This window comes from Daktulosphaira vitifoliae, unplaced genomic scaffold (genome assembly GCF_025091365.1).
Source record: "Daktulosphaira vitifoliae isolate Bord-2020 unplaced genomic scaffold, ASM2509136v1 Scaffold_2, whole genome shotgun sequence".
NCBI lineage: Eukaryota > Metazoa > Arthropoda > Insecta > Hemiptera > Phylloxeridae > Daktulosphaira > Daktulosphaira vitifoliae.
Window position 1 is genome coordinate 8,390,815 of NW_026099573.1, and position 26,974 is coordinate 8,417,788.

The 26,974-nt window shown below is 28.7% G+C and overlaps 2 protein-coding genes across 13 annotated transcripts in view; one reads left to right on the plus strand and one right to left on the minus strand.

The window, feature by feature from the left end:
- Nucleotides 1-2,445: 2,445 nt before the first annotated feature.
- LOC126899727 (acetyl-CoA carboxylase) overlaps nucleotides 2,446-26,974 on the plus strand; it is a 45,994-nt gene continuing 21,465 nt past the window's right edge. Inside the window, exons 1-4 of one of the 12 annotated variants that reach the window (XM_050674848.1) lie at nucleotides 6,306-6,477; nucleotides 7,153-7,212; nucleotides 11,357-11,416; nucleotides 16,076-16,385. In XM_050674848.1, coding sequence (XP_050530805.1) covers nucleotides 6,474-6,477; nucleotides 7,153-7,212; nucleotides 11,357-11,416; nucleotides 16,076-16,385 — 434 coding nt within the window. In that variant the 5' untranslated portion in view covers nucleotides 6,306-6,473. The other 11 variants (XM_050674849.1, XM_050674850.1, XM_050674857.1 and 8 more) reach the window with 11 other exon arrangements.
- Nucleotides 3,238-6,165, minus strand: LOC126899729 (uncharacterized). Its single transcript, XM_050674861.1, has 5 exons — nucleotides 6,153-6,165; nucleotides 4,508-4,524; nucleotides 4,339-4,436; nucleotides 4,127-4,267; nucleotides 3,238-4,058 (listed from the first exon to the last, which is right to left on the minus strand). The coding sequence occupies exons 3-5, from the start codon at nucleotides 4,416-4,418 to the stop codon at nucleotides 3,794-3,796; spliced, it is 486 nt and encodes a 161-aa protein (XP_050530818.1). The 5' UTR covers nucleotides 4,419-4,436; nucleotides 4,508-4,524; nucleotides 6,153-6,165; the 3' UTR covers nucleotides 3,238-3,793.

Consider the following 26,974-nt stretch of genomic DNA (forward strand, 5'->3'; position numbering starts at 1 on the left):
CTTTCAAGTCAATATCACTTAATTCTATACAGGCTTCCCTTAACTTAGATTCCCTTGTTAACAGGCGAAAATATATAGACGTCTGCTTTCTTTCTAAATTAGTAAATGGTGTTATATCCTGTCCAGAACTATTACAATCCATATTTCATGTTCCTAAATTTCATTCGCGTTCTTGTCCCACATTTGAAATCCCTTTTCATCGAACATCTTACCGTTTTAATGACCCTGTTGATCGAATAGCCAGAGAGTGCAATAAATTAAAATTTGATTTGTTTATTATGAATGATTTGTATTCCTTAAAACACTGATTTAGTAGCCTAATGCAAATCATTAAATCACCTTTCTTTTTTGGTAAATTAAATTTAATATTATGTACTTAATTAATACTATTATTGTAACATACTTGTATCTTACTTCAACGATGTTTATTATATATTTATTGTCATTGTACTTGAGCCCACCTGGGCGTTTACACCAAATAAATAAATAAAATTAGAAATATAAAAAAGATTTTTTTACAAATATCGTATTTTTTTTTATTAAATTTGATGTCTTTTTTAACCGTGAAGACAAAATAAAGTCCGAAATTTTTATTTTCCATAATAAAGTATATTACATTAGATTTAATTTAAGATATATATATATATATATGTGTGTCAGACTTTCCGGAACACTTTCAAAAGTTAAGTTGAAAAAGTTAATTTTTTGTGAAATAGTTGTCATTTTAAATCCCCCCCCATGGGCAGGTTTAGGGTCAGATTTATAAAAAAAAATATACCAAATGATAGGTAAGAACATTATGCATCTATTAAAAAAATTATATTGATTTGTTCAATTTTGAAAAAGTTATGGCAGTTTTAAGTAAAAACAATTGAAAAAATTTCGAAAATTAGCTATTTTTAAATTTGTAATTTTTTTTGGAGTTTTCCCCATTTACGGGGAACGAGGGAAATTTTTTCAATTTTTGAGGGTAATGTCTTCAACTAGATACGATTTGTGATCTTTTGACGTATCATTGAAAGAAATCCGTTCGGTGAGAGCTGAGAAAAAGTAATAACAGACACAGAAAAAAAAAAAAATAATAGTAAAACCAATACCTTCTGAGCTTCACATCGAAGCTAATAGTCGTAAATACAAACTACGCTAAATTTATCAATGTAATTGGCCTTACTGAGACGGAGGCGAAAGAACAAATTACTTATTGTAGTCTGATATTATTGGGAGAGCTATGAAAATAATAATAAGTAGTCAACCATGTGTCAACGCCCGCTTAAATAAAATCCTCTATATATGACAGGCTTGAAATATAAAAATTGTATAAATGCCACCTACGAAAAATTTGTTGATGTTTTCTTAGGACTAGTGGTGGATTTAGATTGGCGTAAAACTAAGAAAAATTTTTCAGAGAAACATCGGTGTTCAGGGACCTATACGTTCTTTTGTAAGATCATAAAACACTAGTAAGAAAAAGAAATATGTTTTCAAAATAAGATAATCGAGACAGAAGCGTTATTTTATTATTTATTTATTTTTTTGAGATGAGTGAACTTTTAAACGGGCCATTTTGCACTAAACATTATAGTATGAGAGGGTACCAAACATTTTGGTGACTTTATTTTTATATATAAACATAGACGCAAATCCTAAGGATGCTAAGGCTGCTTAACATACCAAAAATTCTAGAAAAATTACATTTATAATTGGGTTGGGTTTAGTTAATAAGTTATAGTTTATTTTTAAAGTAGAGAGATTACATGTAGTACCGCAAATTTATTTTTGTTTGCGCCAATATACATAATTATCATAATTTGGAGAAAGTACCCAAAAATTAAATGACTGGGGATGCTAACATATAAATAAACTACACAAAATGTTTAATATTGGGAGCTATTGAAATATTTCGAAGACCCTTTAATGTCCTCTTATGTGTATAAATATGATTAAAATTCAATTTTTTTCATAAGTATTATAATAATCAAATATTGAGAAGTTATCATTTTATAAAAGATTATTCCTTTTTTTTTGTTACCACTTTCAATATTGAAAACATAATATAAAAATTAGTTTAAATGAATACATGGTGTTCATTCAAATAATTATAAATACAAAGTATTATTCAGAATGCTATTTTGTAATTATAGTTTTTGAATGAATAATTTTCATCAAATTTTTATGTTTAAGTATTTTAATTCAAATAATATCTTTTCACTTCTTTTTTCTAGTTATATTGTTCATTCTTAGGGAAGTTGTCAATTGAATTTATTAGCTTTAAGACATTCATTTAAAAGATAGATGCTGCCATCTGCTTATCATTCATGCTAACTGAAAAAAATTGTTGTTATCAGTTTTTATCACAGTTGATGCGTTGTAGTGGTGGCCACGGTTATAGCCGCCGATTGATTAGAGGTTATAAAACTTTGATTTATAAAGTTAAACTTTTGATATATTACAGCTAAACATGTTCTACGTTAATATTTAATTGTAGACATATTGTCTACCTATTAAGTTAAATACTTTTTGTTTGTTAGTTTAAAATTTATTCTACTATGTTTCGTTGTTTAGTTTTATCTCATTAGCTATGTGTGCTTTTAACTTTTCTCTCAAAACTTGAAAATACGCATTTAGTTGACTGCAAATAACATCATGAAAAGTTTGTTAATCCAACATTAATTAAGTTGAATAGGATATTCATTATAATAAAAAAGTAGAAAACAATACTCCAAGAAATCTGATTTTTTGTAAGTATATAAATATATATATATATATTTTTTTAAACACAAATAGTATTAAAAACAGACTAATAGCCTGCAAACTAATTTTTGAATGTAAATAGTATTTTTCTTTTGAAGTAGTTAAAATGATTATTATGTCAATATACATTATAACTAAACTAACTTCACTTTTTTTCTAGTTATATATTTAAATATTAACTTGCTTTAATATATAATATTAGGATTCATTAAAACAAAGAGTATTATTATTATTATTATTTAATAAATACATTTTATGGTTTTTTTTTTACTTTTATGTAAACCTTTTTTTATGTAAAATTATATTTATTTATTTATATCTACTGTGAAACATTAAAAATTGCTAATCACTTTTTAGTTTCAACAATTACTATCAAATTATTTGAGATTATAATAAAATATAGTTGTTTATTATAGTTGGATAATAATCCTAATAAGAAAAGAATTATTGGGTATTGACCCTTTATTAAGAAAAGCAAACCGTAAAATACTAATTTGTATTAAGTATTTCAACGTTTATTTTATTATGAGATCATATTATCTGTATTGGCTAAATTGTAATATGTTACAATTTAGAATGTGTTACTGTATTTTGATTAAATAGAACACTAATAAGTTTGGTTGGGTTGGTATGTCCAAGAAAGTTCAGAGGTCTTGACTTTCCTAAAATATATAAATTACTTGTTTTCTTCTGAGTTAATATAAATTATAATTACTGTTTTATTGCTGTAGATCACTCCAAAAATGTTTTCTAAAATATAGTCTTTACTGACAACTATAAAAAAATGGTGATCTCTCAACTTTAATCATTAATTATTTCTTCATATAAGAATATTTTTTTATTATATTACATCCATATTAAGTTTACTTATATCTCATGAATTATATTTTTATAAATTAGTATTAATTGATGATAATTATAATTAATAACTATGATTGGTAACACAGTGTTATTGAAACATAAGTTTTCATATTTTCTTAGTTATCTTTGAAAAATTTCGTACTAATTAAAAATTCATTATTAATTTTTTTAGTAGTGTTACCTATAAGTTTTTGTTAATAAAAGCTATTGTTTCAAGTATAAATAATAATGATTTATATTGTTTAGATTTCGTGTACATTCTTTTGGAATCTGATATTTGCTTATTTGTTAGTTTTGAATTAATTCCTGTGTCATTTTGTGAGATTGATACTATGTTGGGTGTTGAAATTAGTGCTGTATCAATTCTTGAGATTAGAGTTGTATTATTTTGTGAATTAGCTGTTGTTTTATTTGATGATGTTGTTGATTCATTCAAATCATCTTGCCTGTATGAATTATATGTTTTACTTAAATTAATGAATGAGTATTAAAATTAGAATTATAAAATACTTACATTGTATGATTTTCTGTAGTGTTTTCATTTGATTGTAACTTTTTTCTTATAATCATTGTCTCATTTTTTAATTCTTTAAGGTTTTTACTCATGTCCCTCAATTGTTTATATATTAGAACATTTGATAAATAAACTATTGCACTTAAACAATATATTTCATTTTTTTTTCTTTTTTTTGAAATTTATGACTTAAGTATTACCAAAATACTTACAGAGGTGAATTATTTATTTTTAATTGTTCTATATTGTAGTTTTTTGACCATTGAAAATTAACGTTTTCACAAAATTTCATGTGATTCTTACTATTCCACTAAATAAATTATATAAATTTTAAACTTGCACTTTATTATGTTTTTATTAAAAGTTAAATGATAAAAATACTTTTGAACCAATGAAGCCTGAAAAACACATCATTAAAATTATAAGAACTATTAAAAATATTCCAATATTTAAATACATATCAAAATTTTTCTGAATCTTATTGAATTAACAACAGAAAAAATCAACTAACATATTTTTAATATATTAAATTTATACAAAAAAAAAAATATAGTTTTATTTTATGGAGATTCTATTTAGTATTACTAAGTTCAATAAAAACAAATGAATGTAAATTAAATTTTTTATGAAAATGAATTCTTATCATTTTAAAATTTAATTTATTTAAATAATTTATTTTACTTTGTTTACTTAATTGCTAGGATATTAATCTTTTCTAACAATTAAATTAAAAATACCTAACAGTAAAATTTTTTGTTTACAAGTATTTATGAAAGTTCAATACAATTTTTGACAATTTTATTATTAAAAATATAAAAAAAAAATTAACTAAGTTGTGATTGCACTCAATCACTCCAAGACTGATTTTATGACATTATTTATATAGAATATCTAAATTTTAATTTGTATAATACTTCGGAAAATGAAAATTTTTTCCTTTAATATATATTATATTTTTATGAAATGTTTGTTTAATTAAAAAGATTTACTTTCTTATTTTCTGGTGATTGATACTGCGATTTTAATTAATATAAATAGTATATTTATAGGACCTAATCAAATGTTGAATTTTTTTTATTAAGTTATTTAATGACGTATTTACGGAAGTAAAGATTACAGAGAATGCAGATTTTCATTCGTAAAAATTTTTAGTATATTATGATAAATATCTAAATACTTTTGTAGCGGCCCAGTATGAGATTAACCGATACTGGTGCCTGATATTTAAATAACATCACAATACTTATCATATTTATTGATTGTTTATATTTTTTGATTAGAATTAATGTTTCCTTTATTATTTATTGTTATCATCATAAATGAGTTCCAGAGTTAGTAAAAATCGGTAATTTAGGTTCAAAGGTACGCGAGAACATTGAAATAAGTGTGTAACTATTGATTCGAGATAATAATCACTAATAATAATATAGTAATTATGTGATATTCATACCACCCGATAGGTATTGGGAACTATTTTATGAAATGCGTAAATCTTAAAATTTAATGTGACTCGATTACCGTAATACTTAAAAATGTTTACACTTTGTTGGAAATGCTCAATTTCAAATATTTGCCATAATTTTCACTTAAACTTAATACGACCTTAGTTAAATTACATTTATGTAAAAGTATAATATTTCAAAACTGACATTTTTTGTCTTTTTGGCCTAAGTTTTTCGTAAAATCACTCACGCGTTTTAAAAATTTTATATTATTTAAAAAAAAATTAATACCTTCTCAGCTTTGCATCGAAGCTAAAAAAAAATTATTTATTTATATATTCAATTTTCTTATTATGATTGTATATTGAATAATCATCATTTATTAATAATTTTTATGATAAAATCATCTGTAAGATTCGTGAAAAGATTCTTCGGGGTAAAGAGACTTGAGTTGAACTTATAAATAATTTTTATTTTAAATTTTACTGAAACATTTAAACATTATTTAGAGCTTCAAAATTTTTTAAATTAAAACTATTTGATTATTATAGTTTATAATGTAATATGCTTGTCAATAAACTTACAATTATAAATAAGAAAAATCTATTGGCATTAATGAAGCTAAAGGTTTTATGCTGAGGTCATAAAAAATGAAATGCCTAATTCGGTTGCTGTTCATAACTGATAAATCGGGTGACTTTGATTCATTCCTTTACGACCTCTACGGTTTTCATGATAATGTTGATCATTTATCATTTAATGTTTCACTGACCTTACATTTGTACAGCAGCATAAATTTGCAACTGAGCTTCCAATTTTTTCTTTTAAAGTTTTTTCAATGTACCAAAGTGATATTTAACCCTAGAAAACCATTTGGAGGTACAAATTATATTCATTTCTTCAACATGGGTAATGTACTTTTTTTTATATTCATTACAGCTTTGTTGAATATTCAATGAATTATAAGATATCTAATATATACTCAATATTTTTAATACTTTTAATTATTAAATGCGTTAATTCAATTTAGTTTTAACTAATTTAAAGTATAATTATTTTTTATAAAAATCTATTTTGTTTTCTGATTTTTTCACACTAACATATACGCATTTGAATAAAATCATTGGAGAACCTAACATTATTTCTCCTCTCCTTAAAACAGTGTAATACAAATTTACATGCAATATTTATCATTTTTGGGGCTTTACGTCAGAATTAAATATAAAATTAAGCTATACCTCCTCTAGATCCTTCCAAATTGCGCCTATACTTACTAGTTATTTTGAAACTTACTAATATATTAATGTATGAACATTTCTACTAAAAATTATGTTGAGTTCTTAATTTTATCTAATTTCGTATTTAAATTGTGTTAATAGTAACTGAAATAGAACAACTAAATTATTTTACTTATATTAACCCCCCCCCCCCCTTTAATATTGTGATACAAGAATAATATTTAATTAAAAGATAACATTTTGTATAAAGAATTGAAATATAAATATAAAAAATCAATCAGACAAAAAAAGGATATACTAAGAGTTTTTTTAAAAAGTATTTCTAAATTATTCTTATTGGTAACAGGAAAAAAGCGACCCAGTAAAAATGGCCAAGGAAACAAACAACCAGTAAAAAAAGTTTCAGGTAAAAATAGTATTTTAAACCCAACCAAAAATTGTGTTAAATATAATTAAATTGTGTTAAAATGTTCGTAAAAAGAATAAAGTTTTTAAAAACGTAATATTTCATGAAATTTATTTAATAAATAAATATATGCGTTATAGATTATTATTGTTCAATATTTTTATCATTAAGGTACAAAAATATTATATAAATTACAATTAAAAAATAAAAAATTAAAAACTATACTATGTATAAAATATTAGAACTCTATTGACTGACTTCATTGAAATGTCTACAACTTTCATTTAATTTATTGTTTTTATTATGATAAACATTTTATCAATACCAAGTTCACATAAGCTAACATTGTTTTCATTAATATAACAAGCATTATTCAAAGTTTTTTTTAATATCAATACATCCCTTGTTCCTTATTTCATTACATTGTTTTCATTCTCTTTAGTATTTATAAAATGTAGCACAAAATATTCTCCATGATTCACGAGCACGCCTATAATATACGAGTTATTTTAAATTTCATAATTTTTGGTAGACATTGTTTTGATACTAATAATTTACTCTTGAACTTCGATTGACGTTGTCCGATGTACATATAAGCAAAAAGGTCATTCTATACTCGATAAACTGTAATACCTTAACCGTCTAATACAATATTTGACTATTTTTATTTTTGATCATAGTGAATAGGCGAGATATTAAATTAAAACAAACATTTTTTGTTAGTATAATCCATGACATACAATTATGTATGCTCTCCTTCAACTTGAAAATGATCATTTATATTTTGTTGACTACGTAGAATTTAAATGTATATTTTTTGTAATTTGCAATTATATTTGAATTTCATATGACAATCATAACTATTTTTTCACAAAGATTTTTAAGAATGTCGATTACTTTGAATTCATCGTAGTAGTTTTTAATACATACTTCATGGCGACAGATTAAATAGATTCATATCAGATTCAGTAAACCATAGATTTTTTTTTAAGTTTTATATTTTATTTAAATAGAATGTCAGCAAATAACATGACCATGTTACTTTTAAACTGTTGTTGGTTTCGTATTGGTAAAATTAGTAATTATAAAAAAAAAAAAATAGTGCATAGTAAATTTACGAATTTTGTATAAAACTCTATCGAAGATAAATGCAATAAAATTATGATCTTGCCCTTTATGTGTCAATTTTTGCTTTTGTATAATTTAAAATTATTTTATCAGCAATTCATTAATAAATAACTAATCAGTTACTTAAATTATTATTTTTATAATAAAGGCATATATTTGTCTACTTAGGATTTTAGAAAAAGCCAAATATGAATTATGAACATGTTTCATAGGCTGCATACTAAAAAGAAAATAATCTCCCTAAAGTATCACATTGTAAATTAATTTTTGTGCGGACTGCATAAAACTTGTATCAGAAAAGTACAGATTCTATAGGATTAGTAGGTTGTAGATAAATCAAATAGATAAATAAAGAGTGTTCAGAAAGTAAGGAAACAGGTTAATTATTACAAACAATGCGAACAATTGAAACCCGTTTCCTTTAATCAATGTACATCAAATTAAATCTGATAATTAGTATCCGGAAATATATGACTATATATTTTGTTAAGTTATTCCGAACACATCATCAGCTAGAACAAATTTTTATTTATTTATTTGATAACTTAGTAATGTATTGTTACCAAAGTTATAGTTTTGGAGGGAATTAGAAGGTTTATCCTCCCCTAAAACGAAAAATGTCTACACTACTATATTGCAACGTGCTTTACAGGTTAGGATTCTATGCTACGACAAGGCTGTACAAACTTGGAAGCATCTAAAGGAGTTCAAATAAATAGTATAAATTTATATAATACCGGACCCTACTGATAACATTATCAATGATAATGTACAATCCCTAGATGGGCGATTATTGATAGAACATTTTTAAAAAAGTTATAGTTTTTTTTAAAAAAATTAAAAGTTATTTTTTTTAAATACTTGTAGATATTTGTTTATAGGTTTCTCGAAAATCGCCTGTGTAATGATGTAGGTAATATTGTGAAATTTATATAATGTATTGATCATTTCTTTGCTATCAATTTTAAGTTCTCCAAAATCTGTACTCTCCTGAGACATTTCCTAAAAAAATTCAATTAGTTTTGTAACATGGAGTAACCTATTGGACCATCTTTAAATTGATTGTTAAAATATATATTATAAAATAGAAAATTTTAGCATCCAATGTTATGATTTCTGGTAATTTTTAAATTCAGATATTTTTTATTTTTGTGCCATATTTAAGACCATATCGCATTGTGAGTATAAAAGGGTCGTATTTTGCAAAATGTCGTTTTGAAATTTAAGGTTTCAAAGTTTCAACCTTTCATAAGATTTACATTGTGTGTTACTTTGTTTTCATCATTTATATTAAGTTCAAATCAACTTGTATTCAAGTTTCTCGCATATTTGGGAAGAGAATAATAAAATAAATTGAATCATATAAAAATGTTAAATATCATGAATTTTGATATATGGCCCTCTTGCACTCATTGTACGATGTGTGAGTACAATCATTTTTGACCTTTTTTTAACGAGAATAAATAGCTGTGGTTTTTTATCCTCCCTAAGTTTTCTGTTCCTAATATACCAAAACGGATTATAGAAATCAAAGTATAGTAATTTCGCACATGCGTATACGTTTATAAGATTCATCACATTACATGTAAATTACATTCAATTTAATTTACATAATTTAACAAATATATTTAAAATTAATATTAATTACATGTTAAATTCGTATTAAAAATTCTTACTAAAATTAAAAATCTACATTAAACTAAATAGCTCTGATATTTTATTATTAAAAGTTTTTATTTAACCTATCGCGTTAATTATCAGCTGTATAGAATAAAATTAACTTCATGATTTATTATTAAAGTCTGAGATTAATAGATAAATTATATCTATACGTATGATAGGTGGTAGAAATATATAATAAATATTTTGGCACTAATTTTTTGAGCCCAACTCATCTAGTATAATCAAAATCTAATAAAAATTCATGTTAATATAAATATATGTATATTTAATTTATACATATTACAAAATATTTGAACTACTATTTAAATTTTTTTATTTATCTAGATATTGTTTGTATGTTATTCTAGACATTATTTTTATGTGATTCAATATTTAAATTGGATAAGTTACTGCAGTGTTTTTCTTTTTCTTTTGATCAACTAATGGGGATGAACACTACACGCTTAACTCCGCAAAAAATTCGCTGTTATATTTCATTTAAACTTCAATTTTGTCCCTACAACATATATAAGCTAATGAATAGATATTTTGTTCCATACCAATAAATTTTAATGTAGTAAAAAATTTACGATGTAGTTATAAATAATATTAGATTTTTTCATTTAATTTCACAGTATGTTAAAATTATTTGTTTTCCTTATTAAACTTATGATAACATTTAAGTTATTTTTTTTTTTTAATCTAATAAAATTTCTAGTGAGTAACTCATTACAAAACACAACATTCAAAAGTTCAAAAAATACTAATTCATTCTTTTATTTTACTAATTTCCTCCCCTATTCTCTGCTTTTTTTTCCTAACACATGTATCCTGCAGGGTAACTCCCACTCGGACATCCGAACGAGGGCTATTTTACGTCCGGATATAATTTTTACACTGCTAGAATCCATTTTAGAAGACAAAATAGTAGTTGCCTAATTAGGGATGTTAATGTGGTGGTTTTCCCTTGCCTTCCACATCGCAGCCCAAACCCTATTTCTAGGGATTTTTGGTCAAGTGTAGATAATTAAGTGTTACTAATTTTTAATTCTAATATATATCAGAATGTGTGCCGTGTTCTTTTTATGTTGTAGTACTTAACGTCTGTTCATATCGAGTAAAAACCTTATTCAATCGTAGAAGCAAAAGAAAACTAACGGTTTTTTTTGTGTAATTGGTAGGGGATATAAACTCTATAATTTCTTTACAACTTTTTAAAAATTTAGTTATATAGAAATTCAATGGATAATTTATCAAATAACCTTTGGGTTATTATTTTTTTAAATAAAACAATTTCATTTAACGTCGTTCGTAAGAAAAATACCTAATTAGTGTAAAAATTCTATCTTTTCAGTTTCGTGGATTTTAGCTATTGCTGCTTCAATCATTGCTGCACTTTTGAGTTTTTTATTTAGTAAGTTATTTGTTTACTCCGATTGACCAAGATAGTTTTTTTTTTTTTATAATTTAATTAAATATGTGATCGTTTTCTTATATTGAATGCCTTATAGAACTTTTTTAAAGAAATCCTTGGGACCTGCTACTTAATCTTCTCAAACAATTATTCGTGCATAGAGTATACACTTCAAACTTATTCAAAACTGTTAGGCGTTTTTTAATAAAAGAATTCAATTCACCGGTTGAACACACGATTTTAATAGTTTCATTACCTGTCGTGTTAATATATTTAATATAATAATTTATGTGTATATGTGTTATACACGAGTAGCATTATAATTGTTTCAACATGTCAAAGGTCATAAGTATGCTTAACGTAACTACCTACTTGAATTCGCTAGGCCACAGTTTTCATCGAATTCATTCATGTCAATGTGTATACATCGTGTTATACTGTATTCGATTTTTTAAATGTGCAACATGAGTATCGGTATGATATTAAATAACCAATAACGATCAAAAAAAGGTAATGTATTCGATTTTATACGTTTTTATTCACAGAGACTGTCTTCAAATAGTAATATCGGTTTCACAACAAATGTTCTTTTATTTTTATGTACAATCGTTAGGTTGATCAACACCAATGAGATTGGAGAAATTTTTAAGCGCACTGGTTTCCGGTGCTTTTTCGCCGCCGTAAAGGTCACCCATCCGTTGGCATCAATGTTGTAAGGTATTTTAAGGCGTAATCACAATAAACAAAATACTCGGCTGAAAACAACAGTTATTTATTTCACGTTTTCGTGAATATTCCAACGAATGATAAATGATTTCAAGGGCGTATTAATAATTAATTTTAGGGGGAGCTACTTATTTTTTACTGTGGATATATGCTTTCGAGAGGTTTTTTTAAATATCGGTTTCGTAAAATATTGATTGCCAGCTCCTGGAAGCCATCACCCCCTCCCTAAACTATGCCCTGCTAATCATTAACGTTAATCTTGTATAAAATCGAATGGTACAAGTCGTGTATTAAATTAGTTGCAACTTATCATATGCATAATTTTTACTATAAATATTTAAATTTGTAAATCGGTATGGTAATTGTTCGTGTGACGTTTTCGTTTCCTGGTTTTCGTGTTGTTGTATTGGATTTTTGCCGTGTTCTACGTAAGAAATTTGGTATCCTGCAGCTATGTTTTACTAGTTTACTGTAAAGTGGAAATCCTTTATTCCTAAAGCTAACAACCTCGGCTAAAACAAGTCGGACCTCTTCTAGGCAAGGTCGCCGCTTTGTATTCCAAATGTTGACTGTGTTGCATCAGGTTTTTTCTTATCGTTATCTGTGCGTTGACGTGTGATACCGTATAGGTTGTGGAATGAGTCGAGGTATTCGCGACCAGTTGGACTTAATAGGGTAGGCCTGTTGTCGCGCCATAGGAAAGCGACCGGAGATCAAAAAGATCTTCTAAGTCGGGTCCGGTCAAGGAGGCAGCAGCACTACAACACCACTGCAGCATCGGTCGTCGTTGTCCACTATTGTCAATTATTCGTGTCAAGTTTGACCGGTAAACGTGTTGATATATATTTTTTTCACTGCTATCCATAATGTGATTCTGTGTGAATTATTTTTTACTTTTCATCCAACTCATCCGTCCGTCGTACGTATCGCGCGTCATTCAGTCTTCTCCCACTTCGACCCGAATCTCTGGCGACGCCTCTCTGTGATAAGGGTGAATACATTTAAAATTGTTTTCAATTAGTTCGCTACTGTCGCCGCCGCCGCCGCCGAATGTATACTAATTTTATAAACTAATAAAAATATGTTACTGTGTTAACTTAACGCCGCAGCTAAATATTATTACTGTTGTTCGACCATTACGACGGACATGACCGTTCATTGTCCAACCGGACCATCCGGCGGAATACTTCATAGTGTGTAGCATGTTCAATGTGATATTATTTGTGGTCGTCCGCGATTTTTTTCTACGTTTTTTTCTCATCGTAAAACACCATATTTATCGCGTTAAAAACAATATCGACAAATCTGCAAAAATAATGACACCCGAAGAGTCTCGTCCTGCAGGTCAGTACCTCCCTCGTGGACAATTCTGAAATTCACTTTATTCGTTTTTGTTATTTTTCAACCGTTTTCGTTCGTAGTGTTATCATGGAGATTTTTACTGTCGATTTTATCAAGTGAAAATAATTAAATGTTTTTGAGATTTAACCTCAGTCTTCAATTGAAGTTCAATGAATATTTTATTATTAAATTATCCCTAGTATTATGTCTATATTTATGAAATCATAATGTTTCGTAAGTACTTTTTATTTATTTATTTTTTCGATCTCGTGTTTGGTTTAGACACTTCACGACGTTCTGTTTACATTTAGATTTACAGTATATGGAGGTAATTTTATAAAACGCTTAAATTTTATGTAAATTCAAAATTCATATTTTATTAGGTAACTGGCTTCAAGCTCAGTATGAATTTGTCCATTGTTGATATATTGACTCAACTTGGAATTTTTATTTCACCTTGAACTCTTGTTGCTTTTAAAAAATAAAATATTAAAAGAACGAATATTTGTGATAGCGTATTTAGTATTATTAAGTATACCTCTGACTTACGGTGTAAACTACAATAATCGAAATTTTCAACATTTGATAACATTTCACTATACTTTAGTACCTGTAGCTGATAATCGAAATTTATCTACCATATTAAAGTAATTCGTCTGAACTAGCCGCCCTCCACGTAAAATTAAACGCAAAATTATTATAAACAAATAGAAAATATTTAACAAATTTAGTCTGTTATATTATTTTATTCGCCGATGGTAAAGTGTTATTCACTTTAAAAATCAATATAAAAATAATTTTCCTACGATGGAAACTTTTTAGTATCATGAAATCAACATGGTGGTTTTCATTATCCATTTCATGAGTTGTAAAACTTTACAATTTATTCATTTATCAATTTATTAATGAAACTTTATAAGATAGTTTTTTGTTCTGTGGTTAGTTTTTACAATGCACAATTACAAACATTTTCCTTAAAACATTTTATAAGTTTTATTAGAGTTTGTACAGGGTGGCACCCATGTTCTTACAAATCCCATAAGAATTACCATCGCATGAATAGGTACCTCGTTGAAACAAAAAACGCTTATAGTAATATTATTATAGTATTATGATCTCTATTGTATTACTTTACCACAAGTGAAAATAAATTTGAAAAAATCTTCAATAAAAATAATATACCAAAATCGTTTGATTCATTTTAAGTGTTTTACTAAAATGAACTACATAAATTGCAATCATTAAATAGAAAATCACTCTTAAATTTGAATAAAACTCAATATAGCAATAGACAGACCATGGACGATACATTTAACAGTGAGAAATTAGGTGGATAAAATAAAATATTGATAATATCAAATGGATTATTATTGTGTCTTAGACAAAATTTAACTAAACAGGAATAGGATTTTATTTCGATTGTTTATTTTGATTTATCGTAAAGTAATACCAATAAAGTCTTATTACTAACAATATTACTAACGGGTTTTTCATTTCAATTAGGTACCATTCATGCAATGACAATTTTTATGAAAACTTATTCCTAAAAACAATATTTAGCATTAACTTAGTTTGCGTTCTCTACTATTTTTTTTTTTTTTTTTTAACGAACACCGACGTTTGATAACGTGTAAAAACATGTACAATAAACGCTAATAGGAAATTTTCGGTAAAAATGTGTTTTCAAAATGGTTATATTGAATTTTCCTTGAATAAATTAATAAAAAGTACTTTAAAATAGTCACTGAATCACAAGTTGTAGGATTTTTCACAACGCTCAGGGACATCACTAAGTATAATAAGTTTTATTAAAGGCTATTAATTCGTTCGTTAATTTAATCGAGTAAATTTACTGATTGTTTTAATTCATGTAACACATTTTATGTAATCAATAAAAAGTAAAAAAATTTAAATTCATTTTTACGACTATTGAAGTCCACGGAGTTCATGTTTTTTTAGCATACTAATAAACTACATATATTACGTAAATCGTGTGAGCATTTAATATTTCCTACGAGTTTGTTTTAATTTTAATAACGTTTCATTCGACTAATTACAGTGTTGCTGTTGAGTTTTCATAAATAATTTTTGCATTACAATTGAAAGTGATAATATTTGTCGCAAGCATATTAGGTGTCAAATTATTTATAGTAATTATTTCGAGTGATTTTTCGTTGCAACGATTGATTTGGCCGAGCTTATTTTTTAAACAATTTTGTCTTGTAGCAATGTATGTTTTTATTAAAACGCGGTGTAATAACTAAACACGATTAATAAAATACAGCCTTGATCGTGAACCCCAGCAAAAGTTGCTATTATGGTTATCTTATTGTGTGTAACTACTTGTAATTTTATGTACATTGAACATTTTATCTGCTGTGTGTCTACAGAAGGTTAATCGGAATATACAGTTAGGTCTGTCTTCTAGTTGTTCTACTGTTGCGGTATGGTATACAATATTATATACTGATAGGTGATGAGTACGTTTGTATTCGATTGACGGCTGGTTAAAAACGAAAACCGGCCTCGCTAATGCAAAAATGACTTCTCATTGGACTCATTTTTTTTATTTATTTTTTTGTCGTGTTACAGAGAAGGCAGATTGCAGTAACTCCGAAAACGTTGTCATGAACGACAATACAATGAATTCCGACACTACAACTGGTAGCACTACCACCGGCGGTGGAGTCAACTTCATAGTCGGTGACGAAGACGGTGCCGATCAATCGTCTGCCGAGCTTGTCAATGGCGATCTGATAAGAGCTCTGGAAGAGGAGAAACACGAGAACACCGATTCGTTCCCGTTGACCAACGGAAAGGAGCCTTCGAGAATGGGGGTGACGTCAAACAGCAACTCTTACAAAGACATGTTCGGCCTGACAGAAAGGAGGAAACGTTTGAGGTACTACTAGTCCATCGTTTATTTTGTATTTGTGGCACGTGACCGTATGAAGTCATCTGGTCCGTATCTCTTTACCAGTGAAAACCGCACCGGTTTCTTAATTGTTTTGTGAACGAACCACTCTGGTGTCTGTATTACATAAACAGCAGTTGAAATTATACGTTCCCGTGTAAATGTTAATTAAAAAACGCCAAACGTATAGTTATTACATGAATTTTTTTTTTTATACTTATTTTGAAATCTCATTACTGACATGTTCGATTCATTTTATAGTAAGATTAGAGATCTTGACATGCAACTATTGAAACGTTTTATTGGAATACATATTAAGTATTTAAAAAAAATTATTTTATTTAATAGTTATACTGATTTTTTAATATGGTAAATAAAAACCAGTTTTTAACTAATCAGTGTAATTTTTGTTAATTCGTAATATATGTCGGTCACACGGTGAAATTATTAAAGTTTTTAGGGTTTAAGTTGTCGTTAATTGAGGCCTTGAGATTTTTTTTTTTAGGGGTAGTTAGACAAATTTTATTACGTAAATAACAAAAAACTTTATTTTATAGGTTTTTAACTGAACGCTCGTTAGATATTGGGAAGAACGTTTTAATTTTATTACCCCATAAAGTCAAATATATGACCATCAATTAGCAATAAGTTCCGTATTAACATAAACAGTATATACACATGATAATGAATATTGAATCGAACCGGTACGATTAATTATGCGCATAATGTCCGCCGTTTTAATTGTTGTTCATCGTCATGTTTAAATTATACATTGATAAAGGTTTTCCTCCTAAAATATAACCATTGTCATAATTTTAACTTATAAAAACTAATTGATGAATATATTCTGCCGATAATAACTTAATAAACAATGATTTTTATACTAAAGTGTTCTTTGCGCGCAGCACCTGTCCTATAACTAATTTATTTATGACAATATTGACTACTTAATCACTAATACCATGACTTTCGAATTCTATTATTGTTCTAAATAGTATTTAAGACAAAAAATCGTGTTTCAGAGTTCAACAATTTTTTGTGAATAACGATTGAGTTAAGTTGAGGGATTTTGAACTTTTCTAGAAAACAATCGAATACGACAAGTACTTGTATTCAGTTGAATTATGTTTTTATAAATGCTGTACATTTGTTAACGTCTAATTGTTATCTACTCTGAGCCTAAATATCCACATGATATTATGGTTGAGTTATTTGGAAATTTTAACACTATTTTTTTGAAGAATTTATAAATGACGACAATTCTGATACGCCCGTAGAACTTTAATCATTGTAAATAAAGTTAATGTTTATATTTTTTTGGAAACTTGACATGTTTGCATGTACATTTTAAAGTTGCTTACGACTTTTCAAATCGATGACCAATTAAATGATTTTAAGTAGCTTCTATTATTTGAAGAATATCATCGCAAAAAGTGATAATTGCAATTTATTCCGCCCGATAATGTATAAATGTGTAAACATCTAACGATAATGTGATGAGAAATACGTTAATTACCTCTATCACGTGAATAGACTTGCCTTGGTCAACACTAAATTATAGATATGATGGGCGCGCATCTTAACAATCGGTACTTATCATGTCCACGCTATCAAAGCGTCCAACAGTGGAGTTGTTATGTTGAATTTTGTGTGTTGATCATTGCTTCGAAATTTATTAGTTAGTAAACATTGTTTTTAGATACTGTAGTTTAACTTAAATTGGTCAAGAAATATTTCTAAAAAAAACCCCCCGATAAAAAACTGTTACACAGTTACTCGACAGACCACTGCCTATTCATCTAAACATTTACTGTCGGCGTCTGATTAAGGAGGAGAAGGAGGAGGTGGGCGCTGCGGTATCTATTAATTGAAGGAGCTCGTTTTCGATTTGGCTGGACCGTCGAGAAAATTTTTAAATAAAAATGATCTTTTGTTTGTTTTTTAATCGTTTTCTCGTGGAAGCCACACTATCTTGAGATGGGGTCAGTATAGTTCTTGACCCAGCTCTGTTTACTTTAGTGTAATTGGTGCCCGTGAGAAAATATATATTTTTCGTGTGAAATCTCTCACTGTTGAACTACTCATGAGCAATAAAAAAAAAATAATGTAATGTAATCGTGTATCTAAATACTTATTCCCGATCGGTCTTAGCAAGTACTATTTTTTCACTGGGATAATTGATCAATGGAGATTAAAAACATTTTAATCATTAGCCGATAATCGACGGGTAGATGATAAATTGTACCGACATTGGTTTATTTTAGGTCAAGAATAGCCTCGTTCTTCCATTACCACTCGTATTCTCGTACTGATGATGATACACACAGACACTTTCATATTCCACCTACGTTATTAACGTACGTGTTCGTGGTTTCACCGGTCCATAATTGTCGAATAGAAATTCATCAGATATAATTAATGAAAATATTAACTGATAACCAACTGGAAACACTCAAATGTGTAACAAACCGCTATAAATGTGTAGGGTGGTAAATTTTTTTGGAGACTAGATTACATTTTGCCCTCCAAAGAATAATTTTCATAAAACAACGCATGTATTTTCGGTAGATTTCTGTGGGGGGGGGGGGCTAATCCTGGCTAGCCCCTACACCCTACGGCAACGATGATGATAGTGGGAACCGTTGAGCTTTTTCGGTGGTGGGAGGAATACACCCGACACACGTGTCTGTCCGGTCTAGTGAACGTGCGATGATATAATTCGGTGAAAAAACAGTGTGCAATGGCATCGTCGGTAGAAGGACTTTTTCGATAATTTCACTTGTTCGGACACAGTTCAGTCCGCGCCGCGCTATTCTTCGCGAATCACGTCAGTCCGTTAGACTACTTTCTCGTTGGGCCGTCCGCCTGTTGGTTGCTCAACGCGGTCTTGTAGTTTATTTATTTAGTGTTTATTTTGTCGTTTTAATTGTGTGCAATATTTTGCCGACCTACTAGCGAGTGAATAAAAAAAACAAAAATATTTTCTTAGTTGGTGTCGTAACGGAATTGTTTACCGTCGGCAGTAAAAATATTTAATGTTTCGTGAGCCTCGTCGAATTTCTTCCGGCTGTGCTTGGGACGATTTCTGTGTTACAACATCACCTTGAACGTTTTTTTTTTTTTGTTGCCGTTTGGTGATAATAATACCTCCCCTATCGAATAATTCAGAACAGCGGTGATAACAGTGGAACGCGTGCAATTACGGCACTTGTAATTTTAATGGACTTTCGGTTACGCAAGAATCTGTGACCGCGCGTAAACACCGTTAATGGTGTTATAATGATCTACGAGTACACGGCCGCCGTCACACGTCCGGATTCGCATTGCAATAGCCGTTGTCCACTGTCGTCACGAACGCCGTCGCCATCAAACGTCCACTTTGGGCGCAATAGACGCCGTTCCGATAATCGGCGGTAACGTCACACAGCCAACGATATCGCTACCACCGCGTAGTGTACTACGCGTATGTAGTTTATTTACTCGTGCGCCGCGCAACGCCTGTCGACCACAACCATTAAAGTATGCTGCAACAGCGACGAAATTCCAGGCGGTTCGTATTGTCTGAACTGCGCACCGTGGCGTCCGCGGACGACATTCACCAGAACGGTGTCCGCGAACCGACGACGGGCTTTATGTTGGGCGACGATCTCATAGCAGCCAACGGCGGCGACGGCGACGGCGACGACGACAACACCACCGTCACCGCCGAAGACTCCGACGAAGACGGTTTTTGCATACAATTAGAGCCCATGTCTACTCCGTGCCACGTTCCGGTGCGGCTAATGTTACACTCGTCGTCCATGTCGTCCCTTTCGTCCGTCGACATTACCGACGATCGGCCGCCGACAATGCACGAGATCGCACAATGGAAGTCCATTAAAAATCTCAAGTCCGGCATCAAGTAAGTCACGCGAAATGCATTCGGTATCGATAGCCGCCGAGTCTAAACCGTTTTCTAGTTTGCACTTTTTCGCCTCCCCATTTTTTTTAACTAATACGGAGACGTTTACACTCGCACGATATTATATATACTAATTGATTTTCTGCACTGATAATCCAGTTACAGGCGCCTCTGACTTTTTAATTTTCCACTCTCGCCCAATTATTCATTCTCATTCATATTGTTAGTTTCAAGCGATTCTCATTAAATGCACATATTTTTCGCACGAGGTCACAACTGCAATTTTCCCTATCGAGAAACACATTAGGAACGATCAAGGTCGATGCAATTTAACTTTTGCGTTGATAAATATGTTTTTGTAATTATGGAAATTCTCGTATGTTCCCAACCGTCTAAAAAAGTAGTCAGTCTATGGCGAATTCGAACCGACACGACTAGGCGCACCAGTTTTGTCGCTTTCTAATTGGCCCGTCACAATGTTTTAGAATTTCTAATTACGGGAAAACAGAACTGAAATTAAACGTTATTGCAGAAAAACGTCTTTGGCATTCGAATAAAGCCGATAATATCATTATTATTATTCACCGAGCCGTATAATTTTAATGGAATTTTTTTAATACATCGGAGGCGATAATTGAAAATAAACTATTAGAGTTTTGTGTTACCTTGAGGAACTAACAAGTAGGGCTCATTATTTGTAGAACTAGCCCTCTTGAAAACAACGAGCAGATCATTATTGTATAATTATACAAATGACGTAGTATGCCGTTTTTTAGTGGGTTTTATGATTTTAGCGTGGTAGTAATTTTTTGTTTGAATATTTAGCTGCCCACTTTTCATAATGATTTCACTAATTTCTGACGAGTGTGGATACTTTTAAAATGTTATCGGAAATCGCTTCTACGCCTCTTGGGTTTCTCGAGATTTCATTTAACAGTACAAAATGTAAATATAGTTCTATTTTTTATTAAATTCACATTCGAACCGACACATTTTTATGCTCTTTACTATCGGCGATCACTTGAAACTTTCTCAAATTCGGGTTAATTGCGAGTACATCTCCACTTATGAGACCTATGAAGTATACCTGCAAGTGCACTAAAATCGTATCAACTCGCTTTTTTAGCACGTTCTAGCGCACAAACATCGGCTTGCATAATACACTGTACTCCAAGTTTACCAATAATTTGAATCACTATTCGTACTTAATATTTAAAAAAAAATCTTCTCGTTTGTCTACGTCAGTTTCCTAACTCGTGATTTTTGCGTTATTTTTTTGTTTGACGGGTTTTATATAATTTTTGCGTTGACACGCTTGAAAATAAATAAAATTATGCAGCGAAATTGTCATAATTATCTGTGTAGCCTATACAGTTCAAAGTGTTGATTACAGCAGAATGTAAAACCATTAACCGGTTTCACTGTCAATGTTTCGACGGTTGTCCTTATTAATAAAGTGTATACATTTTAATAACATGATTTCTCTCAATTATCGATGTTATAATGTGTCTCAACTACATAGTCTCTGAGATTATTGTACAGTGATAATTGATCAACACACACATTCCTTTTAGCTTTGATGCGTAGCTCAGTAGCTGTTGGTTTTACTCAGTCGGGTTTTTTTGTGTCGTTACACTAAATTTCTCTGATCTCACCGACCGAATTTGAGAAATTCCCCTCGACAATCGTAACAAATGCGCATAAAACGGTCCATGTTAACGGATTCCACTTGCTATTGAGATGACTTTTTTTAAAAATGTACGCGTCATTTGTTTATTAACAATATTTTAATTTAATCATTTACTACTGAGCCACTGCCGTCACTCAAAAATCGTATCACGTTTTTCCTTAACGATTCAAAACTTACAACTTATTCTTTAAACTTACACCTAAACAAAGGCAACTAGCCGATTTCCAAGAGTTATTGGACATTAAAAGCAAAAATCGTTTAATCGTATTAAGAGACACGTACTTGTCTTGTCTAAAAATTCTTTTCATTTACCAAAGTACTAAGAGAGGAGGGAGCGTAATCATTGTGTAAAATTATTTCATTTTCAATTTTTGACATCGTTCCAAAAACCTATTTTCTTTAAAGCTTATACAATTCACTTAATAATCTAAAACAAATAATATGAAATGTTTATATATAGTAACTATTATTCATCAAATTTGCCTGGAATGACTAATAATTATTGACATGTAAACCGTATAATTTTTGGTCAAAATTAGCACATTTTGTAATGTGTATTGCGTGTAATGCTTACATCATTCTAAACTATTTCAAATTTAACCTAATACAAAGTACTTTGAGTTTAAGTAAAAAGAAAAACCATCCGAAATCTTGTTTTCTAACAACTATTGGACATATCGAAGGCGAAATGCATTCAATTCAGTAAAATTTGCTGATAGTGTTTCGCAACGGAACGTCTACGTCATTCAAAACTAAATCAAATTATAACTGATTTAATGTGCTGTATGATTAAAAAAAATAAAAACGTCCCGATGACTCGTCTTCTATGAGTAATCAGCCACTAAGTGGACAATGGCGTAATTTCTGGCGGATTTCATCGATTTTGTTTTAATTTATTTCAAAGTAAAAATTGAAGCGTTTTAAGACAGTGATTTTATTTATTTTTTAATCAAAATTATTTCACAGAGTGATGTTTTGTTTTCCAAACATATGATGACTTCCGGAAAAAAATATAGTTTCATAATGTTGCTAATCTATTGAGTATTTACACGCATGTTGTAGTTAAAACTGAATGTGATTTGCCCTCAAAAAAGTATTTATTTTTCAAGTTTTAATTAATTACGACAGCGATAAAACATGGAATTTTATTTTTTAATTACCCAAAGCATTTAAAGAAATAGCTTGATGAGTTGTGCGTTTTTTGACGATTGCTGTTAGTTTGAGAGGAAACACGAGGTAAATAAAATGATTTTGTAGTTTTTACTTAAGATTCAGATATTTGTGTTTTTACTTACTCGTTACTTCTATTTAATTTTCAGAGGTATTGCTGAAATATTACAAAAAATTAAATAGTTGTATTATTTTTGGCGTATTATCACTGTTAAGAGAAAATCAACTAGTTTATTAATTCATTTGTAATAGTCTTTTGGTGTATATATTTTATCATATAAATAAATAAATTTGTGCGATGTATATTTAGGATTTTTATTACACTACAATGTTGGCGTTCTACTAATTAAATTTTATTGCGCAACTCTCGGGCAAGGTCGTGTCCAAGATGGTGATTCTCATAAAACAATCTAAATTCTGTTTTCTTTTTTAACGTGAGTTAACTTTTTATTCTACACTTGTAAACTCGGATTCGGCTCAGTGTTGCCTTTCAAAACATACTTGATCGACGATCATTATTTTTAACGGTTATTTTTCAGTAGCTCTTCGTTAGTTATAGTTAATTATCATAAATTTATTTATTTTCATTACAATTCAACTCGTTTTTAAATGGTTGAATATTATTTTTTTGACACGATGGCACAAATCAAGCTTTATTTTGTATAAAATTATTAAAAGTGTTCTGTATTAATATTTTTAGTAATTATTCGATAGTAATGATGTGTTTTTTTTGCTGTTTTACTGTAAAAACCTTCTACGATTTCAAAAATTATAACAATCGTTTATGTAAATCAATTTTTCGAGTTTAAGAATGTATAATTACACGCTGTAAATAAACACATTTTACTTTGTTGAAACTTAAATTATACGATTCTCGTAAATAATTTTATATATCAAAAATTCTCATAATGAAACATGTAAAAGATTTCTGTGTAATGATATGAACTGAATTCATATAAGTTTTTCTATGTCTCATAGTAAAGTGTTGGCAAATTGTGAACAACTTGTAAAATATATTTAATAACAATTATCTAATAACTTGTCCTATCAAATGAAAAATACTGGTAATTATCGGTTTCGGCCTTGGTGGTCATCTTCCAGCTGATATATATTTAACGGACATAACGTGAAACCAGATTTTTGTAGTATGTACTTAGCCAACATTTTCTTCTGCGTCATATTGATTTGGTTCAACGAGAATCTAATATAAATTTTGGTTTAAAATAAGTTATGATTTCATATTTTTCTTGATAGGGCTTACTGGTTTATTTTTACTATAAATATACAAAAAAAACAAACCCCAGCACAGTGGGGACGTGGCATAGTTGGGTCCAATATAGATAATATCTGACAGTGATTAAAATCACTCATAAAAAACGCTTAGATGCAAATCTGTAGATAGTGTTTAATTTTAAAAAATTGGTGGATTATTCCAAGAGCTACATGATCTCATATTTCCTTATTTATATTCGGATTACAAGTTTTATGATTTATAAGTGTAATATATGTATATATATTTATAATGTATAAATACAATATAAAGGGAAATGGCCGATTAAAAAAAAAAGTATTTGCATAAAAAAATAATATAAATAGTATTTATCTGAAAAAAATTATAATGATCCATACATTTTTCAAAAAGTTATAAAATTAAAAATATAAAAAAGAATTTTTTTTCAAAAATAGTATTTTTTTTTTTTATTAACTTTGATGTCCATTTTCACCATAAAAACAAAATTAAGTCCGAATTTTTTTTTTTCCATAATAAAGTATATTACATTGGCTTTAATTTAAGGTATATATTAAAGTGTCAGTATTTCCGGAACACTTTTAAAAGTTAAGTTGAAAAAGTTGTCACTTTGAATTTCCCCCTGTGGACAGGTAAAGGGTCAGATTTTTAAAAAAAATATACCAAATGATAGATAAAGACATCATGCATCTATGAAAAAAAATTTATATTGATTTGGTCATTTCTGAAAAAATTATGGCAGTTTTAAGTAAAAGAAATTTTAAAAATTTCGAAATTTAGCGATTTTTAAATTTGTAATTTTTTTGGAGATTTCCCTCATTTACGGAAAACAAGGGAAATTTTTTCAATTTTTGATGGTAATGACTTCGACGAGATACGATNTCGAAATTTAGCGATTTTTAAATTTGTAATTTTTTTTGGAGATTTCCCTCATTTACGGAAAACAAGGGAAATTTTTTCAATTTTTGATGGTAATGACTTCGACGAGATACGATTAGTGATCTTTTGACGTATCGTTGAAAAAAATCGGTTCGGTGAGAGCTGAGAAAAAGTGGTAACAGACACAAAAAAAATAATAATAAAAAAAAAAAACACATCATGACAAAATTAATACCTTCTCGGCTCGGCCAGAATTATCACATTTGCGGTCTGTTTGTTTATATGTTACAGTTCTTCCATTTTCTGATAGATAAACTGACCGAGGTAAAAAAAGCGCATTTTCATTGTACAAGTTGTTTAAGAGTAACGAAACAGACCAATTGTTACCAACAATGAGAACAATAGAAACCTTTTCCTTTGATTACTGAACCTCATTATACAATTACAGAAATATACATAATTTTGTGGAATATAAATTTCAATACCTATTCCCAAACGAGTGGAATTTTGTTATAAAAGCGACCAATTTATTATTCTTTTAATATTCAGTTTCAAACATTTTTTTACTTACGATCAGAATGATTATTTCCATCTCAAATTAAAATTTATCGTAGACAATTTATAAAATTCCAAATAATTTCATTAATTGTGTTATTTTTTATCGTATTTAATCATAATTACTATAAGTGTTCAATAATATCGAGTTTAATTATCTTAAAGTACATCAAAAGTTCACGTGAATTTTTTTTTATAGGTATGTAAGTACTTTATAGGAAGGTATTAACCCTAAATCAGAAAGTGTTTAATTTCTATTGGTACTACTTTTTTTATTCTCCTCGTAGCTAACGAACAATGAATAACTGAAGCTAATAAAAAAAGTTTTATAATTTATTCCAAACGGAAATCAGTCAAAATTACATGAAGTAAAATCTAACAGGACAATGACATTTACTTTGCGTATTATTTAAGACAAAAAAAAAATCGGACGTTAAATCAATTAATACGAAAAAAATTATTTCTTTATTTACTCGAACGGATCATAATTTTCAACATTCTTAATGCTAAACATTTGTTTTATTTGTATCAAAATAGAAATTATCCTTTTCTTTCAACCTTTTTGAATCATTTTAGACGAATATTTATCTGAGATGTTATGTACTTGAATATAAAAACAGAACTTATATTAGGCAATAATTGTTTATTAAAGAACAATGATTGGAAAGTTCTTCTTGAAAATAAACTAGTTCAAATTGAGAGGCTTTAGCTACTTCAAATTTCCAGAAAAACTTATTAAATATGAAAAAAGAGGGAGAATTAAAAAAAAATTACGTAAGCTTATGCATGTTTAATTGAAAAAATTAAGTAAATTCTTTTAAATATATAATAATAAATAAATAAATAAAAAACGGTAGCACAGTGGGGTCGCGGCATAGTAGAGACATTGCATAGTAGGGTCCAGTATAGATTTAATCTGACAGTGATTAAAATCACTATCATAAGAAATGCTTCGATGCAAATCTGTAGATAGTGTTTAATTTTAAAAAATTGATGGATAATTGCAAAAGCAACATCAACTTCTATTAAAATAAAATACAAAACCCATAATTATCATACAAAAATAGTATATTTTTCAATATGGTAGCCATTTGCGTATAGAAGATAGATCGTCGGGACAAATTTTTTTTTTT